Genomic DNA, 20025 nt, shown 5'->3' on the forward strand with positions numbered 1-20025 from the left:
AACCTATCATGTCCTGGGCTTCTTTTTGATTGGAGACTATTAACAACTGCTTCTATTTCCTCTGGACTTATAAGATTATTTAGATCATTTACTTGATCCTGTTTTAACTTTGGCACCTGATATGTATCTAGACAATTGTCCACGTCATCCATATTTTCAAATTTTGTTGAATACATGCTCTTGTAGTAGGATCTGATGATTTTTTAAATTTCTACAGTTTCTGTTGTTATGTCTCCCTTTTCATTTCTGATTTTATTAATTTGAGTAGTGCCTCTGTGACCCCTGGTTAGTCTGGCTAAGGGTTTATCTATCTTGTTGATTTTCTCAAAGAACCAGCTCATGGTTTTGTTGATTCTCTGTATAGTACTTTTTGTTTCTATTTGTTTGATTTCAGCCCTGAGTTTGATTATTTCCTGCAGTCTACTACTCTTGGGTGTATTTGCTTCTTTTTGTTTCAGAGCTTTCAGGTGCGCTGTCACTTCTTGCATAAATGGTGAGGATGCAGCTTATGTCCCTATACTTGTGCTGCAAACACTTTCCCAGCTCCTGCATTTCCCCAGGCCTTTGACCTGCTCCACCCACTTTTTGCTTTGTGCTTAAGAACTCAGCTGATTGTCTGATTTTTCTACAGATTCCATATGTTTCTGACTCCTGGTATTCATCTCTCTGAAGAAGCATCTATCTTCCTTAAGACACGATGGCATCTTTTTTTTCTGATTTTGGTCTTATGTGGTACTTGGAAGAGCTAAACAAGAAAGAATTTATGGAGTTTAAGGAATTCCTCAAACAGGACATTTTGCAGTTGGGGCTGAAACAGATTTCTTTGACTGAAATGAAGAAGGCGTCTCGGGAAGACCTTGCCAACTTACTGTTGAAACATTATGAGGAGAAGCAAGCCTGGGATATGACCCTCAAAATCTTCCAGAAGATGAATAGGAAGGATCTCATTGAGAAGGCAGGAAGAGAGATTGCTGGTGAGTTGGTCAAAGTGGGTTTACAGTGAGTGAGGGTCATGCCATAGTTTTGATAACTGTTCTTCATGCCCTCTACCCTAGGATCATCGGGTGTCATGGGATTGTCTTCTGCTTGAGGAAGGAGACAGCTTTATGTAGACATATTAGGTCTAGTATATGTATGAGGGTATCATGCCCTAATATATATGGCTAAACTTCTACCCAGGACATTAATAATGTTCTCCTGAATCTAAACAGGAACCTTAACTCTAGAGTGAAATGCTAGCACTGAGGATTTAGGGTAGCAGCAACAGAAGACACCTGCAATACGTCATATTTATAGGGTCTAGAAAGATGGATTTGTCTGCTTGTTATGTAAACATGACAGTCTGAGTTTGGATCTCAGCAACCACATAAAAATGAGGCATGGTAGCAAGTAGTCAGTCAGTTTGTCAAGTTTTAAGCCTACTTGAAAAAAATTGTCTCAAAAAAATGAATGGAGGACCTGGAAGGATGACTCAGTGGTTAAGAACATCTGCTCTTACAGAGGACCGTGGTTCTGTTTCCAGAACCTACCTGGTGCTTCACAACAATCTGTAACTCCAGTTTCAGGGTATCCAATGCCTTCTTCTATCCTCTGAGGCACTGCACCGATCTGGTGCACATGCATGCTTGCAGACAAAAGCACCTATTCACCCAGATTAAAAACAAAGAAATCTTTTAAAAAGCAGAGAGCATTTGAAGAAGACACACCAGTGTCAACCTGTACCCCCACAACTCAGCCTCCCACATCCATATCACATATGTATTTGAAACAGCCATGTAATAGAGTGTGAAAGATTTCTCAGTCTTTGTTGTGACTGTGGCTGTTTTGATTTTAACAAACAAAAACTTATATGTTTCATGAACATTGTAATCTTTGTAAAGTCAAATATATCTTTATCTTAGTATAAGACATTATGGATACTTTAAGGTTCCATTAATTGCTTTGTCCTTGTGGTTCCATGTAAGCCCAGATGTAGGTGTTTTTCTAAGCCCAGCCTTCTTGGGATTCACTAGTTGTCTTCGATCTGCAACTATATAAAGTTCTTACTCTTCACTCTTTGTTTGTTTAAAGATTGTCTCTGTGCTGTTCTTTATAGCCCACCTTCTTCTGGGATTCTAATTTCACATATTTAAATCTTTAATTCAAGATCAAAATGCATAAGAACAGTTAGAAAGTATATTATGTATATGTGACAGTGATTGCATATACGTATGAGCCCCACGTATGGACAGTGCCCTTGGAAGCTAGAAGTGGACAGCAGACCTTCTGCTACTGGACCTACAGAATGTGGATGCTTGGAATTGAACCGAGTTCTTCTTGGTGCTTTTTTTTTTTAAAAAAAGATTTTATTTATTTTATGTATGTGACTACACTGTAGCTGTCTTCAGACACACCAGAAGAGGGCAGCAGATCCCATTCCAGATGGTTGTGAACTACCATGTGGTTGCTGGGAATTGAACTCAGGACCTCTGGAAGAGCAGACACTCTTAACCACTGAACGATCTCTCCAGCCCCCCTCTTGGGGCTTTTAACTACTTATCACTTGGCTCTCTTGAACGCCATGCATATATACCTTCATACAAAGACTTGTATATATCTCCTTTTCTTTTCAAAAAGTCTGTGCTTTAGTCTGGCTTTTGTTTCTAACTGTCCTTAGGCCCTTCAATCCCTGTCCAGCTATTTCTTTTATTATTTTATTTTTACTTATTCACTTTATGTCCCCCTCACAGCCCCTTCCTGATCACCCCCTCTCACAGTCCTTCCACCTCTCCCCTTTTCTCTTCTCCTCTGGGTGGGGAACTCCCTGGGTATCCTCCCCACCCTGGCACTTCAAGTCTCTGCAAGACTAGGTAGGCATTTCCTCTCCCATTGAAGCCAAACAAGGCAGCCGAGCTAGAATAACATATTCATGAACAGGCAACCGCTTTTGGGATAGCCCCCACTCCAGTTGTTCAGGACCCACATGAAGATCAAGTTGCACATCTACTACATATGTGCAGGGAGGCCTAGGTCAATTGTATGTAAGCTCACTTGTTGGTGGGTCAGACTCTGAGAGCCCCAAGGGTCCAGGTTAGTTGACTCTTTTGGTCTTCCTGTGGAGTTGCCATCCCCTTCAGGACCCACAATCCTTCTTCCTATTCTTCTATAGAGTCCCTAGGCTTCATCCACTGTTCAGCTGAGGGTGTCCATATCTGTCTGAGTTAGCTTCTGGGTGGAGCCTCTCAGAAGACATCTTCTGTCTGCAAACAGAGTATCATCAATAGTGTTATGGATTGGTGCTTCCCCATGGGAAGGGTCTCAAGTTTGGCTACTTATTGGTTGGTCATTTCCTCAGTCTCTGCTCCCTCCCCCATGCCTGCATTACCTGTTGTTTTAGTTTGGGTTTTACTGCTGTAATCAGAAACCATGACCATGAGGATGACATTTAATTGAGGCTGGCTTACGGGTTCAGGGGTCAGTCCATTATCATCAAGGCAGGAGTATGGCAGGGACCAGGCAGATGTGGGACTGGATGAGCTGAGAGTTACAACTCTTATTCTAAAGTCAGCTTGCAGAAAACTGTCTCCCAGGCAGCTAGGACAAGTATATTAAGGCCCATACTCACAGTAACACACCTACTCCAACAAGGCTAGACTTCCTAATTGTGCCACTCCCTGGGCCAAGCATATACAAACCATCACACTTGTAGGCAGGATAAGTTTGGGGTTAAAAGTTTTGTGGGTGGGTTGGTGTCTCTGTTGGTGTCTCTATTTCTCCACTGAAGTTCCTGTGTGTATATAGGATGTAGCCTCTATCCAGGTCCCATGTCCCCAGTGTAGTGAGTCACAGCTAAGATCACCGTCATTGATTCTTGGACATCTCCCTTGTCCCAGCCATGTCTTGTCCTGGAGTGGCTCCCCACCTCCTCACCCCCATTAGTTGCAGATTTCCATTCATTTTCATGGCCCTCTGGCCATCTCTCCTGTCCTTCCCCACACCTGGTCCTGAATCCCCCATTTCCCTTCCCATCTCCCTTCCCTCCAGTTCTCTCTCTCCATCTGCCTCTCATGACTATTTTATTCTCCCTTCTCAGTGAAATTCAAGCTTCCTCACTTAGGCCTTCCTTCTTGTTTAGCTCCTTTGGTTCTGGAAAGTGTAACATGGTACCTATATTTTATGGCTGATATCCAATTTTAACTGATTACACACCATGTTGGTTTTTTGAACTGGGTTATCTCACTCGGGATGATGTTCTCAAGTCCATCCATTTGCCTGAATAATTCATGATGTCTTGGTTTTTAATAGCTGAATAGTATTCCATTGTGTAGATGTACTAAATTTTCTTTATGCGTTCTTCAGTTGTAGGACAGCTAGGTTGTTTCCAGTGTCTGGTTATTATGAATTCTCTTCCTGTTGCAGAGTTAGGGGTCAACCTATTCTCAGACAAGAACATTCCTGACACACAGAGAAATGTAACTGTGCTCTGGGGCCATTGAAAATCTTCTCATATTCACTAGCATTGTTCTGGGCCTACAGCTTACAAACTTCTAAAACCATACCTTATAAGGGGGCTGAAGAAATGATGCAGTGACTAGGAGCATAGCCTACTCTTGCAGAGGACCTGAGTGTCTGTCTGGGGTAGTACCAGGCTGTAGGGATGCACAGAGATGCAGATGTAGGGGTTGGGAAAGCCAGAGCTGGTTTGGGTGTCCCCAGGGATTTTGATACTCTTGGACATCCAAGTGCCACTGGGAGTCTCAGAAGAACAGAGACTGAGATCAGGCCAGAGGGCGGGGGACAGCATCTATCCCAGGGCGGGGTGGGGGATATCCTCAGGCTTATCCTAGCCGTGTAATTGTCCTTAGCTTGGCAGAGGCAGGCTTGGTGGCAGTTGTGGCTGGGAGCACAGAGAGACCTTCTAAGGGATAATTAAGCTCTGGCTCTGTAGTCAAAGGCCTTGTTCATGGCTCCCCAGTGCAGATCTTGATGAAAGAGATGTCCATGGTTCTGAACCGTTTATTGGTTGTTCACAGTGGAAAATGAATACACGACGTGCCACACCCACTTCTCAGGGTGGACCTGACATTAAACACCTTTTGCAGGGAGGACTGTCTGGGAAGGGAAGCTTATTGCCTAACCCCTCTGGGCCTCCAGGTATCTCATTAGCATGGAGAGCTCTGTTTTTGGTCTATATGACCATAGGACATGTTTCTTTTATGTAAGGAGTATGGCCTGTGTTCCAAATCAGGAGTCTGCCAGGGGGCAGGGAGTCACCTAAGTCTCAGGTGTGTGTCCACCATGTCTCTGGGTCTCAACCCACTCTACCAAACTTCCTGGAATGGTTTTACTGTCCAACATCTGAATTCAATTCCCAGCACCCATGGGGGATTGCTCAAAATATCTAGGTCAGACTGTGTGTGGGTGAATGAATCTTTGATATGTTTTGGATTTTTTCCCTTGTGCTCACTGACTCAGGACACTCAAAGTTATATCAAGCTCATCTGAAGGAGAAACTGAACTGTTATTTTGCCAGAAAGTTTAACATCAAAGTTCAAGATTTAGAGAAGCAGCAATTTACCCGGGATGACTGTGATTATTTTGAGACCGTTCTTATACCAAAGGCAACTGGGAAGAAGCCACACATGGTGTTCCTGAAAGGAGTGGCAGGAGTTGGCAAGTCACTGATGTTGACACAGTTAATGCTTGCCTGGTCAGAAGGTGTGGTGTTTCAGAACACATTCTCCTACATCTTCTACTTCTGCTGTCAAGAGGTGAGGAAGTTGAAGAGAGCAAGCCTGGCACAATTGATCTCCACAGAGTGGCCTACTGCCTCAGCTCCCATAGAGGAGATCCTGTCCCAACCCGAGAAAGTCTTATTTATCTTCGACAGCTTGGAAGCGATGGAATGTGACATGTCCGAACGGGAATCGGAGCTGTGTGATAACTGCACCGAGAAGCAGCCAGTGAGTGTCCTGCTGAGCAGTTTGCTCAGGAGGAAGATGCTCCCCGAATGCTCTTTCCTCATCTCTGCTATCCCAGAGACTTTTGAGAGAATGAAGGACAGGATTAAGTGCACAAATGTGAAAATAGTAACAGGATTCGATGAAAGCAATATTAAGACACATTTCCGCAGCTTGTTCCAAGATAGGAACAGAACCCAGGAAATCTTCAGTCTGGTGAGAGGAAATGAGCAGCTGTTCACTGTTTGTCAGGTCCCTATGCTCTGCTGGATGGTGGCTACTTGTCTAAAAAGAGAGATAGAGAAGGGAAGAGACCCAGCCTCCATCTGCCGACGTGCCACCTCCCTGTACACCACTCACATCTTCAATGTGTTCATGCCCCAATGTGCCCATTCTCCAAGTAAGAAAGGCCAAGACCAGCTGCAGGGCTTGTGTTCTCTGGCCGCCGAGGGCATGTGGACCGACACATTCGTGTTTGGTGAGGAGGCTCTCAGGAGAAATGGGATCATGGACTCTGACATCCCCACACTGCTGGACACAAGGATCCTTGAAAAGAGGAAGGAATCTGAAAACTCTTACACTTTCCTCCACCCATCTGTCCAGGAGGTCTGTGCAGCCATCTTTTATCTGATAAAGAGCCCCGTGGACCACCCTAGCCAGGACGTTAAATGTATAGAGACCCTCATGTTTACATTTCTAAAGAAAGTCAAAGTCCAGTGGATTTTTTTGGGCTGTTTCATCTTTGGCCTTTTACATGAATCAGAACAAAAAAAGCTAGAGGCGTTTTTTGGCCACCAGTTGTCCCAGGAAATAAAGCATCAGTTGTATCAGTGCCTGGAAACCATAAGAGGCAATGAAGAGCTTCAAGGACAGATAGATGGCTTGAAGTTGTTTTCCTGTCTGTTTGAGATGGACGATGAAGCCTTCTTAGTACAAGCAATGAACTGTATGGAACAGATTCACTTTGTGGCTAAGTGTTATTCTGATGTTGCTGTTGCTGCCTACTGCTTAAAACACTGTTCTACACTGAAGAAACTATCGTTTTCAACCCAAAATGTCCTGTGTGAAGAACCAGATCACAGCTACACGTGAGTCCACTCACTGTCTTTCCTTTCTGTCCCCTTTTCAGAATCTGTCCCTGTGTATTGGTGATTTATATAGACAGATTCAAAACTCACCCATACTAACTAATAGCGAGTGGTGGGACTACAGACTGCATACATACACACAACAAAAACAAACTCAGCAGGTGTGTGTGTGTGTGTGTGTGTGTGTGCATGTACATAAATGTACATATAAAATGATAAAAAGGTTGTAACCTTGAGAGTTGAGAGTGTCTCACAAGGTCAGGAGAGGGAGGGAAAGTGATGTAATTCTATTTCAATTAAACATTTTTAAAAATAAATTTAAAAACAAAATAGAGCTTTTAAGGGGAAAAATAACAAATCCACCTTTTTGGTCAACAGCTTTCATTTATTTTATGATTCACTTTTATTTCATGTGTATGTGGCTGCATGTTAGTATGCACACATGTGGAGGCGGCCTCAGTGGCATCTCGTGCCCTGGAGCTACAGCTCACGGCCAGATTTGGTTCTGGGACTCACATTCTTATTCTCTGAAAAAACATGAATGCTCTTAACCTTGAACTGTTTCCAGTCCGACAGTCTCCATTTTGAGCCCGGGATTGACTGTTTGAACGATGAACTGTTTGATCTTAATAGTTGTTTTTTCAGAATTTTTTTGAGACAGGATCTCACTATGTGGCAAGCCTGGGAACTCTGATATTCATCTGCCTGTCTCCAAAGTACTGCAATTAAAGGCATGTGCCTCCATGCCTGAGTATGTTTCTTAATCACTAGTTGTGCATGTGTATGGAATAGCAGTATCACACCAGTTCCTATGTACAGGGACCTAGGAAGTAGTTCAGTTCGCAGGGTATTGCCTGCTATACTGCACAGTCCTGGATTTGTTCCCCAGAATCATATAAAACTGTGTATAGTGGTGCATGCCTGAAATCCAAGTTCTCAGATAGTGGAGCCAGATCAGAAACCCAGGGTCATCATTGCTTCTACATAGCATGTGCAGGACAGGCCTACAATATGTAACACAATGTATTAGTTAAACTGAGCCAGGTTTGGGGGTTTCATGCTTGTAACCCCAGTACTCAGGGAAGTGAGGCAAGAAGTTTTCTGAGCATTTTAAACTAGTCTGGGCTTCATACAAAGTGCATTCCAGGTGAGTCTGGTCTAAAGAGTCTGGTCTAAAGATTCTGTCTCCAAAAACAAAACCCATAGGCAAACAAACAACAAAAATACATGTGTATAATTTATGATCTCTTGGCACATTATCATCCTTCCTGAGAATAGAATCCATGTCATCATATGGACTAGGCTAGCACTTACCATAATTACAGCCCCAGTTCATTTTTTTGAAAGGTGGTTTAGCCTTCTGTTCATTCTGTAGTCAAAGCTGGACCTGAACTTCTGATCATTTGATAGTAATAGAGTAAGTTAAGTTGACTGTTTAGGATCCCTGAATTTTATCCTTGAGACTTTCCTTTTCTTAGTTATGGTAACCTTGGTACCAAAGCAGCGTTGATATTAAACCACCATACTGTGAGCATGGAGTGGGATGGTGTGTGTCCTGGGTGTGTTTTTTGCCCTTCTAAGATATGAGCATCCCACTCAGATACTTACTCTCTCTCTCTCTCTCTCTCTCTCTCTCTCTCTCTCTCTCTCTCTGCCTCCTAGCTGCAAACTGCCTTGAAAACATCAAGTGTTGTAGAGAATATGGGGATGGCTTAGTTGTTGTACAAGTGTGAGAACTTCAGTTTCATCCCCTGAATCCTCCCTTTTTTAAAAGGCTGTGCCTAGCAGCCATGTAACTATAATCCCAGCAATAAAGAGGCATGCACATGTACATGTCTTCATAAACATAGACACACAAAAACATGTACTAAATTCACTCATTTCATATGTAGAAACGTGTAAGGTGAGCTGCTAGGATGGCTCAGCAGATTAACCTTAGTGGGCTTATCTGGCCCACTGATGACCTTAGTTCAATTCTTTAGACCACAAAGTAAGAAAACTGATTCCTTCAAGTTGTCCTTTGACCTGCACACACATGATATGGCATGTACACACAGAAAGAAATGTTACAAGGCAAATTTGATTATCCTGTTAGACGTGAGGAAAGTGGGCAGAGAAGCCACATATATTATCCTAGATTCATACCAAGTAAGTAGTGGCATCTGAAGCTAGAGCCAGGAGATCCTTGCTCTAGGATTTGATTAAGGGACTCTGGAACCCTGCCTCTGTTCTCATTCTAATACTACCAAGGTTAACTGTAAGGCAGATTTCTCAAGTTCAACACTGCCAACCTCTGTTTGTTGTCTGTACCCTGGAAAGCTCTGTCTGTCCCTACCTGCTCTTGGGGGTTTTGGGCACGTTGGCACAGAGTCACCGACACAGACTCCATGAGTAGGTGAAAAATGCTGAGGCAAGCTCATCTGAACACTGCCGCAAGCTTCTTTAATACCCTCCAACTGCAACCCCATTGGTCCCAAGAAAGTATTTATTCTAAACAGCAGTTCCTGGTTGGCTATCATTATTTGCACCAACAGTCTTTTAGGCAGTCCTCAATTAGGTCCTCCTGCAGGAGATGTTTTTGCAGCTGCATGGCTAGGCTAGTATTTACATAGAGGTGGCCCCGATGTTCCTGCTACATATCCACCCTTTTGTTTTTAGATTTTTTTTTGACAGCCTAGTGGGAGTCAGGGTACCATTGCCTCCACATTGTTGACCCCACCTTGGAGGATTCCTGGTAAACTGGACTGTGCCTGTCTTAGGTTGTCCTGCCTTCTAGGATCTTACCCATCATTGGCTATCAGCCCTAAAAGAGATATCACTTTGGAGGCATGTCACAGAAGGGGAAGATGAGGAACAGCCTACACGGTGGTCTCAGAGATATCTGCCATCCATGCTTTGATCACTTTCTTAGGGGGGCCACAATCAGGATTTTCAGGAGCCATCAGCACCCGGAGGGTCAACTTACTTATAGAATGCTGCCTGGAGATATGCTGTGTGAGCCACTTAAACAAAATAGTTATTAGTATAACCTTACCTCCCATCATAGCATTAGTGGCTATCCACAAGGGGTCAAACAGCCTCTTAATATTGTCCCATGAAAGAGACAGCCACCCTTTAGGAGAGTAAGGGGGCATAAATCAAGACAATTAGAGGGGCCACACAAATTCCAATAGCTCGTAATGGAGTCATATCGGAATCTAATGGGATCCCTGTTAACATAGGGAGTAATATTGGAAGCATTATGTGAAGTAAAACTCCACATGCCAAGTGTGAGGTTAGATGACAATATTGGGTAGTCCCTGGCGAATTTTATGCCTAGTGCAGGCTGGCAGTGCTCCCAAGGGATAGGAAGTCCCACAAAAGTGGGCATTTGAGGGATCCTTGGACAGTGAGGCAGGGGTGGATGTGATATGCTTGGGGAATCCTTAGGGGATTTGCAATCAGTAAGGGGAACATGAAGTCCATGCCTAACATGGAGCCATAGACAGATTACCATGAATGTTCCTGTGGGTATATTGTACAGTTGGATACAAGGACCAACAGAGGAGACATTGGCGGTAAAGCTGAGAATTTCCTCCATGGGCCAAGTACCTTCTAATCATCGTGTAGTAGTGACTAAGCTCATGAAGGGCAAACCCAAATTCACATTGGAAGAGAAAAGAACAGGGTAGGTTGGACAAACATTTCTTGGGGGTACTCATATTGATGCAGCTGCATCCAGCGGGAAAACACAAACATCGCCCCCTTGTCAGAAGCGGAGTGGGCGGTTGTCACTGAGAGGTTATTAGCTCCCTCCATCTAACCAATGGGAGGGGAGTGTCCCTCAGCAAAATGCCCAATGTTTCTAAGCAGGGATCATTCCTTTCTCATCAAAGAAGAGAAAGTTCACATAGAACAGGATTTCCACCAAGGCTAGGTGTGGATCTCTTTTGGATTCTGGGGAGGTGACCCTAGCAAGTGTTTCCTTCAAGGAGCAATTTGCTTTCTATGATTGTTTGGCCTTGAGGATTATAGGGCATCACAAAGGGGGGACTGCTCCTCCATGAGGATAGGAAGGCTCTGACCTGCTGAGATGAGTAGGCAGGGCCATGTCAGTCTTGACTTCCCAGGGTGCTCCCATTACCAGCATCGCTGATTTCATGGCCTTAATAGCGTGAGAGGCCTTCTTATCTGCCATGGCCACCGCATATATGAAGGCCGAGCAAGTATCCACCATAACACGTACATACCTAAGATTACCAAAGGCTGGGTAATGGGTGACATCCATTTCCCAGATAGCATTGGGGAGTGGACTGCTAAGGTTAAGTCCTGATCTTCCAAGAAGCCCCAGTGGTGGAAGAGGTGCACAAGGTGCACAGGACCTTGCAAGATGTTTACATTGTGACATAGGCTATTCAAGCAAGAGGTTATGTAAATTCTGAGGTGAAAGGTGAAATTGCTGGTGTAACATTCTTGCTTGTTCTGGCAATTCCATGTCTACAGCCATAATCAGGGCATCAGTTCTCTCATTTTCTTCTGCTAGCATGCCAGCCAATTAGAATGTGCTCTTATGTGCGAGATGACCCAGGGATGTGCCCTATTCTGGAGAGCCTTCTGGATAGATTGCCTACAGACATGTATAGGGTTGTGTTGGTCAACTCTATGTCACCACTGTGTTTGTGTGCAGACTCCTTCTCTCTATATCGTTCCTTAAAGTTAGATGCTTGATTTTACTCTGTTGGAGTGGGGAACATGGGTGAAAGCCCCAGACAAGCCTGGTCTCAATGTGTAGGATGCTCAGAATCCTCTGGCCTTTTCCCAACAGACATTAAATGCATCTCTTCTCTCAGTCTATAACACCAGAATCCCACAGACTTTGCCACATGTCTGGTAAGAACTAAAAACATGAAATGACCTTCGCTGGCTAACCTTAATCTCTTTGAGGAGTCAGTTTGCCACGTTTATGTGCTGTGAATGGCTTGACTTAACTTTTTGTGAATGAGTAGAACCGAAAGTACTGGCAGGTTTTATCTTTTGTTTATTTTTATTTTATGTGGACAAATGTTTTGCCTTCATGTGTGCATGTATGACGTGTGCATACAGCACCCATGGTTGCTGGGAAGAGTGTGTCAGATAAACCTGGCATTGGAATTAGGATGGTTATGAGCCACCATGTTGGTGCTAGAAATTGAACTTGTGTCTTCTGTGAACATAAATGCTCTTAACCACTGAGGCATCTCCGTAGTGCCTTGAACTAACTTTCTAACAGTGGGATGTATTTCTTTGTCCTCTGTTACAGGGAAAAGCTACTCGAGTGTTGGCATCATATGTGCTCTGTGCTCATAAGCAGTAAGGACATCTATGTACTCCAAATGAAAGACACTAATCTCAATGAAACAGCCTTTTTGGTCTTGTATAATCATCTGAAGCACCTCAGCTGCACCCTTAAAGTACTTGTGTAAGTTAGAGGTCAACTTTGATATAGTCATATCATGGAAGTAACAGACTAGCCTTCCCACCATCTCTCAGCTAATTGCTTAAATGAAGTCTTATATAGTCCAAAGTAGAATCTCACTGGCTTGGTATGACTAACGTATGTGGCTGACCATTCTTCATGAGGGTTATCCAATGAATTGTATAATGATAAAAGTGTATGCATGGCTTCCTCATGTGACAGCCAACCTTGCCTCCAAAGTTTTCTCAGAATTACATGTGGAAGAGAAAAATCACTGAGTGAGCTGTGTCTCTGGACTACAAAATTAGAGTTATGCTGTCATTATGGGATATAGTATCTTGCCCAAGATGAGAGCTTAGTGGAAACTGATGGATACCTCTCTTTGTTCTACAGGGTAAACAATGTGACCTTCCTATTTGATGATACCCACCTGTTCTTTGAGTTTATTCAGAGCCAGTGTTTGCAGCACTTGAACCTCAGCCTCACGTACCTGTCCCACAGTGATGTGAAAATGTTGTGTGATGTCTTGAACCAGGCAGAGTGCAACATAGAAAAGCTGATGTAAGTCTGTGTGTTCTCCTAGCTCCCTGACTCCCTCAAAGGAGGCATCTTAGTTTTGATCCACTTGCTGTGACAAAATACCCTGACCTAAGCAACGATAGAGAAAAAAAAGTTTACTGGATTCAGAATTTCAGCTTATTGGCCATTGCTGTGGGAAGCCAGGGTAGCAAGAACCTGGAAGCACAGTCACATCTCATGAACAATCAAGAGTGGATTAATGCACACCTGCTAGTGATCAACTAACTTTTTCCACTCCTATACCCGTCATGATCCTGCTTCCTGAGGAATGGTGCCACCCATAGAGGATGGGTCTCGCCACCTCATTTAACTTCATCAAGAAATCACCCATAAACATGCCCACAGGTCTTCCCCATCTAGAGAAACCCTCGTTGAGACTCCCTTTCTACGTGATTTTAGGTTGTGTCACACTGACATTAAAATTATCACAGGACTATTGTTTTTAACTTGTGCACTTTTGTCCTATTTTTCTATTGTTCATGTGTAGACTTCCTCACTTTAAGAATTGATCAAAGCTGGCCAATGAGATGGATCAGTGGATTAAGTCACTTATTACCAACCCTACAACCTGAGTTCTATACCAGGACCCACAAGGAGAAAGTAAAGAACCAACTTTTACAAGTTGTTCTTTGTCTGACATTCTCCATATGCCTCTTTGCATGTTGTAGCACATGTGCTTAGGCATGCACACACATGAAAATAAATAAATGAATGGAATTTGTAATAATTTAAAACAGTGGGTTGTTATGAGCTATTGTTGCTCTTCCAGAGGATCAGAGGTCAATCCTTGGCACCCATGTGGTGGTTCACAACCATCTGTAACTCTAATTCCACAGGATCTTATGCCTTCTGACATCTGCAGGCACCTGGTACACAGACACATGCAGACAAAAACACTCATATATCAAATTTAAGAATGAGTAGGTCTAATTTTTGAATAATGAACTGATTATAGAATGTGAAAGTTAATTTCTACATGGGTATATCCACTTTGGGAACCATTGCTTCTGTTCAGATTTCATGGCTTCTCATACACCCTAGAACTCAGAACTCTTACTGCTAATCTTATGTCCCATAGTTCCATGACTCTATTGGCTTCCTGAACCATTCATGGCAGGTGTCCATGCCTGAAAAGTTGAAATTCTCACTGACAGTAATCTAGGTGAAAATCCCATAGCTATTGATCATATCTAGATGGATCTCAGAAATTGTTGGTGGCATGAATTTGATTCAAAAAGAAGGTCATTTATAAACATATATGTGTTAACTTCACAATAAAAGTTCAAAGATGGTTAGGACTTAGAGGCAAGGATAATGGTTCCTGGTTTGTGGCTAGAGACAAAAGGAAGGTGGGGATGAACATGGAGGACTACAGTTCCTGATATGTACACTTTTATCCTGTTTCTGCCATGGATATTGGTATTCTGGATGGTTCTATGATAGTCATGCTTTGGGTTTTGAATAATTTAGTTATATAGCAAGGAACCCTAAAAAACAATTAAGTAGCAAGTAGCAGAAAGAAGCCACAGACCGCTAGCAAATTATTATCAGATCTGACACATCATCAGAGGAGACTAGGATAGCTCAATGAGAGAGAAAACTAAAGATCATATAGGAGAGTGCATACGTCCAGAAGAAATTGACTGGGGACACCTCACTGAAGAAGTCAGAGGGAGAAAATCAAATATGACATCATATAGGAGACTGCATACATCCAGCCAAAACTGACTAGGGACATCTCACTGAGAGGGAAGTCTTTATCTCCTGGCCTGTAGGGAGGAGCAGGGTGTCTGTTTTGTGTCACCAAGTAAAAGAACAAGTTACAGCAGGTAGATAATGTCTTCAGGTAACATGAGCATGACAGGTGCTCAGCTCACCCAGCAGGAATGACCAGGAAGGCCTCCACACAGCCCTGCTGGAGTTCTCCATGGAGAGTTCCAGGCGGAGTAGAGCATTCTCTCCACCTGTGAGTTCCTTCCTTCCTTCTTGTTCCCTCACAATAACAGCTCTAGGGCATTGTTGGGATAAACGATAGTTACTTTGGTTGGCACTGGCTTGCTTTCTAGCCATTCTCAGGAACACTTGAGACGCTTTTACTCTTGGGCTGTGTGACTGCTCTCCCCTCTCCCTATTGCAGACCCACAGGGGCTGGCCCTTCCCTGGATACAGAGTCTTACAAGACATTTGCTGTAAGCATGCTGCAGTCTGGGACAGGAAATCCCTTCTTATTCTCTCAGAGTCCAATTTCAGCAAGCTTAAACAGCACGTCACAGTTTCCCAGTACAGCATACATTATATCTGGTAACTCAAGGGCATCACATACCACCACCACCACCATAACCACTACCACCATCACGACCACCACCACCAACAACAACAACTACAACACATAAATAAACAAATGTAATTTTTTAAAAAAACTGGGCTTAAAAGATAACTTGGAGGTTTAAGAGCACTTGTTGCTCATGCAGAGGACCCAGGTTTAAGTCCTGTCCCAGAACTCAAACTGAATGGCTTATGACCACCTGTAACTCTAGTTCTAGGTGATATGACACTCCCTTCTTGCCTCTATAGGCACCAGGCACACACGTGATGTACATATATACATGTAGACAAACACTTATACTCATTAAAAATCTTTTTTTAAATAAAGAACAATGTCAAATTCTGAGAAGTCCAAAACCATCACAGGGAAATGTCATGAAAATATGACAGTATGACATTATCTTTTCCCTGCAGGTTAGTAGCCTGTAACCTTTCACCAGAAGACTGCAAGGTCTTTGCCTCTGTCCTGATCAGCAGCAAGATGTTGAAGCATCTTAATTTGTCATCTAACAACTTGAATGAAGGGGTATTCCCTCTGTACAAGGCTTTGTGCCACCCAGACTGCGTTCTGAAGCACTTAGAGTAAGTGGTATTGGGAGGTGGGTGCACTGTAGAGATTGTGGACATCATTTGAACATAGACTCTGTTTATTCAGAGGGTAGGAGTGCTTTCTGTGCTGATATCAGCAGGAAATGATGTCTGCAACCCCAGAGCTGAGGAATGAAGATAGATGGGTCCCAGAGCTCAGGGATCGGCCATATTGGGGAATCCCAGGCTCAGAACAAGGCAGAGAGCAACGGAGGAAGACACCAGCATCAGCCTCAGCTTCCGCACATGGGAGCACACACGCAGCATACACACTGTTAGATTTCCAAGGTTTCCTAACATAGAGAGATAGGAGGTAGAGTGAAAGACTAGAGCCTGATCTCAGCAGACTGGACTATTTACTCCAAAACAGCAAAGGACAGAATGTTTCCTGTGTGGAGGAAAGCTGGCTGTGTCTCTTGATTGGGGCGATGTGACAGGATTGTTTGCATCCATAGGGGCTATGACAGTTACCCAGTCTCTCATTCCTTGGGCTGAGGATGCAGCCAAAAGGTGCTTGGGCAGTTCTGCATTCCTTCTTTCCTTGAATTGTCATAGTTTCTATGTTGACCTGCTGACTGGAGGAAGGCCATCTATAGGAATCCTGTTTAGAGACCATGGCATTCTCTCAGACACCACACAGACAAATTAAGTAGTTATAATATCTTCCCATTGATGCACTGCTACAGCGGAAGGTTCAGAGTGCAAACCTAAGAAACATGGACAAGCACAGTGGGCTGGAGAGATGGCTTGTGTTTAGGAACAAACACATTGCTCTTCCCGAGGACCCATTTGTTTCCTAGCAGCTGTGTTAGGCAACTTAACATCCACTTGCAGCTCTAGGTCTGAGAAATCAGACATCCTCTTCTGGTCTTCACAGTCATCTTCTCTAACATGGACAGACCACATAGAGCACAATACAGATATACATAATTAGAAATAAAATCTTTAAAACACATACTCGGGCACATCTGAGTTCTAACCCTGCAGCAGGCTGAGACAGGAGGACTTCAAGGTCAAGGTCAGACTTTAAAACAGCCCATGGAAAGGTGGGAGGAGAGAACAAACTCCACACAGCTGTTCTCTGGCCTTGCATACCTTGGTATGTTCCTGCAAGCATCATATACATATAGACACGATCATAATCATTAAAATGTTTCAATTGGTTCTGAGCTTAACATTTGTAGATTATTTTTTGTTGTTGTTATTTCCCAAGTCAACAGTGAGTTGGTGTTTAAATTGTATTATATATTATAATAAGACAGGAGGAGGTTGTATGTGGGAGAGTAGCAACAGGTTGGACAGATACGTGTTGAACAACTGTACACACAGCTCTTGAGTACCTGCAGGGTTTTTGTATCCACTGTGACCCTGACCCACATCTATACTCACCCTTGCTACCCATATATATCAAGGAATTCATGTACTAAATTTCAAAAGCCATTTGACTAGATTAACATTCCTGCAACAGACACATAGACTTGTGTCAGTAACTTGGTTTGGACATGCAGAATGGGACAGGCACAGAGTATAATGCCCAGGAACCCCTTGACTTCATCTCATACCAAATGAGCCTCTCTTGTAATTGTGGATGGAATGTGTGAGTAGGCTAACAAGGAGGAAAATAAGGCCTTTGGAACTCGGGAGAGAGGTTTGGTGTTCTGGATAGGGCAATGACGGTGGTTTCTCATGTCATGTATTCCTGTGTATTTCATATTATGATGGATAGTGTTAGCCGTCATCCTGGCACAATGATACTCACCTGAGAAGTGAGTATCCATAAAGGAGTGTCTAGGTGGGATGAGCATGTCTGTAAGGGAGTGTCTTGATTATGCTAATTAGTCTGTGAAGACCCAGCCCACAGCGGGCAGCACCATTACCCTGGGTTTGGGTACTGGATTATTGAAGAATGGAAAATGGAGCCATGCATGTATAAATTCTCTGTGCCTTTGACTCTAGATGTGATGTGGCCAGCTGTTTGAAGTTTCTGCCCCCTTGGCTTCACACAAGGAAAGAGTGTAACCTGCAATAGTGAGCTAAATTAGAGGCTCTTTCTCAAAAAAATGATTTTTATAAGTATATTTTCATCACAACAGAAATGAAACTAAACCACATAGGCATTGTTTTTAAAATATATTTTCATACTGTCTATTAGACAAGACAACATTGATATGGTTGCCTATATTACAATAATCATTTCACTGTAAGTATCATTGAGGCGTTGCTAATATAAAGGATTCAGGCTAGATTCAGATAAGGTCCTCAAAACATTAGCATTGCCAATGAATTTGTTTCAATGCTAGATCTGATGTGAAATCAGATGAAGCAAAATATGTTCTGCTAAGCCAGACGTTCCTCATCTTGCTTGAATACTTTGTCAGTGCTACTTATAAAGTTGTGGAAATGTTATATTTCTCCCCCCCCCCCATATGCCTTTCTTTCCCTGCAACAGGTTGATCAACTGTTCTCTCAGTAAGCCGTGTTGGGACTACCTTTCAAAAGCTCTTAGGCAGAACAAAACCCTGAACCACCTAGACATCAGCTTCAATGACCTGAAGGATGAAGGGCTGAAGGTTCTCTGTAGAGCTCTCACTCTCCCAGACAGTGCCCTGACCTCACTAAGGTAGGTTTCTTTGAGCTTGGCCTTGGAGGCCCTGTTTAAGAATCTTTAATGTGTATGCCTGAGAGTATACAGGGTAGAGTCACTCACCTCAGGCTCCTGAAGCCCTTTCCTTAGGACAGATAGATCTGTACATTGGCCTCAGTGTCATGGTTTTGGTATGTGGTGGGAAGCCACTCAGAATATGGACACAAGGGACCATGAGAAAGAGAGATATTATGACTAGAACCAAAGGGATGGTTAAGAAGTTTGGGTGGGTGCTAGAAGATGGATATCAAGTGATGGAAAACTGGGGCCCAGATCCTAGATAGAAGGGTGTATTAGTGAATTTCTCATCACTATAACTGTGATGAAATATCTGACAGAGGCAGGATCATTCGAGGTCATGGTATGGAATGGTCTAATCTCTCCTGTTGGGGAAAAAAGCATGATGGAGTGGCCTCATAGGGGCATCAGTGTGTATAAAAATTCTTCTCATTATTGTAGATCAGTAGCGGAATATGGAGCCAAAATCAGGGTCTAGGATACAATCCTTAAGCCCACACCCAGTGGCCCAATGTTGCAGAGGTCCCACAACTTCCCAAAACAGTGCCCCATGTGGGGACTGAGTATTTAAATACATGAGCCTGTAGGAGACATTTCCTGTCCAAAGAAAGAATAAGACAAGGAAAAGGGAACCCAGAAATGTGTACATGAATCAGTTATTGTGCATGAAAATTCTACTATGGAAAAGTAGCAGCAATGTAACAGTATTGGGAAGAGAAACGACAAAACTCTTGGTTTCAAATTATAAAAATCAAGAGGTATTTGAGTGGTATAATGAGGTAGTTGTTTTGATCATGCCAAGTGGATTAGTGTTCCATGATCAAATGGCTTTTAGTGAGAAATCCAGATGTGTGGGACTTGGGAGAACACTGTTACCTAATTAGTTGTGAAATCTCAGAGGCACAACATTTTGTCCTCTAAAGAAAGGGGATAAGGAACTAAATGAAAACACATGTATAATGTGCTTTTTCCTCTTACAATGGCTTTCTTTTTTTTTCTTTTTTATTTTTTTATTGGATATATTTTTTATTTACATTTCAAATGATTTCCCCTTTTCTAGCCCCCCACTCCCCGAAAGTCCCATAAGCCCCCTTCTCTCCCCCTGTCCTCCCACCCACCCCTTCCCACTTCCCCGTTCTGGTTTTGCCCTATACTGCTTCACTGAGTCTTTCCAGAACAAGGGGCCACTCCTCCGTTCTTCTTGTACCTCATTTGATGTATGGATTATGTAATGGCTTTCTAAAGCCCACTAAGATGTCATATAGGATATAAATTTGAAAACATGGAAAGTATCCATGATTCTCCAGCACTAAAATGAAAGAAGATGTAGTTTAAAAGTATAAACCACTTGAGGTCTCTAAAAATAATGAATTTGTGTTTAAAAATCTGTTGGGAGAGGTAAAATCTGTT

At 43.1% G+C, this 20025-nt stretch overlaps 1 protein-coding gene across 1 annotated transcript; it reads left to right on the top strand.

Annotated features, from left to right (window-relative positions):
* Positions 1-697: 697 nt before the first annotated feature.
* LOC127683201 (NACHT, LRR and PYD domains-containing protein 4C-like) lies at positions 698-13026 on the top strand. The gene is made up of 5 exons (XM_052180268.1): positions 698-974; positions 1378-1395; positions 5434-7027; positions 12306-12464; positions 12855-13026. The coding sequence occupies exons 1-5, from the start codon at positions 698-700 to the stop codon at positions 13024-13026; spliced, it is 2220 nt and encodes a 739-aa protein (XP_052036228.1).
* The last annotated feature ends 6999 nt before the right edge of the window (positions 13027-20025 follow it).

This window comes from Apodemus sylvaticus, chromosome 1 (genome assembly GCF_947179515.1).
Source record: "Apodemus sylvaticus chromosome 1, mApoSyl1.1, whole genome shotgun sequence".
In the NCBI taxonomy this organism is placed as follows: domain Eukaryota; kingdom Metazoa; phylum Chordata; class Mammalia; order Rodentia; family Muridae; genus Apodemus; species Apodemus sylvaticus.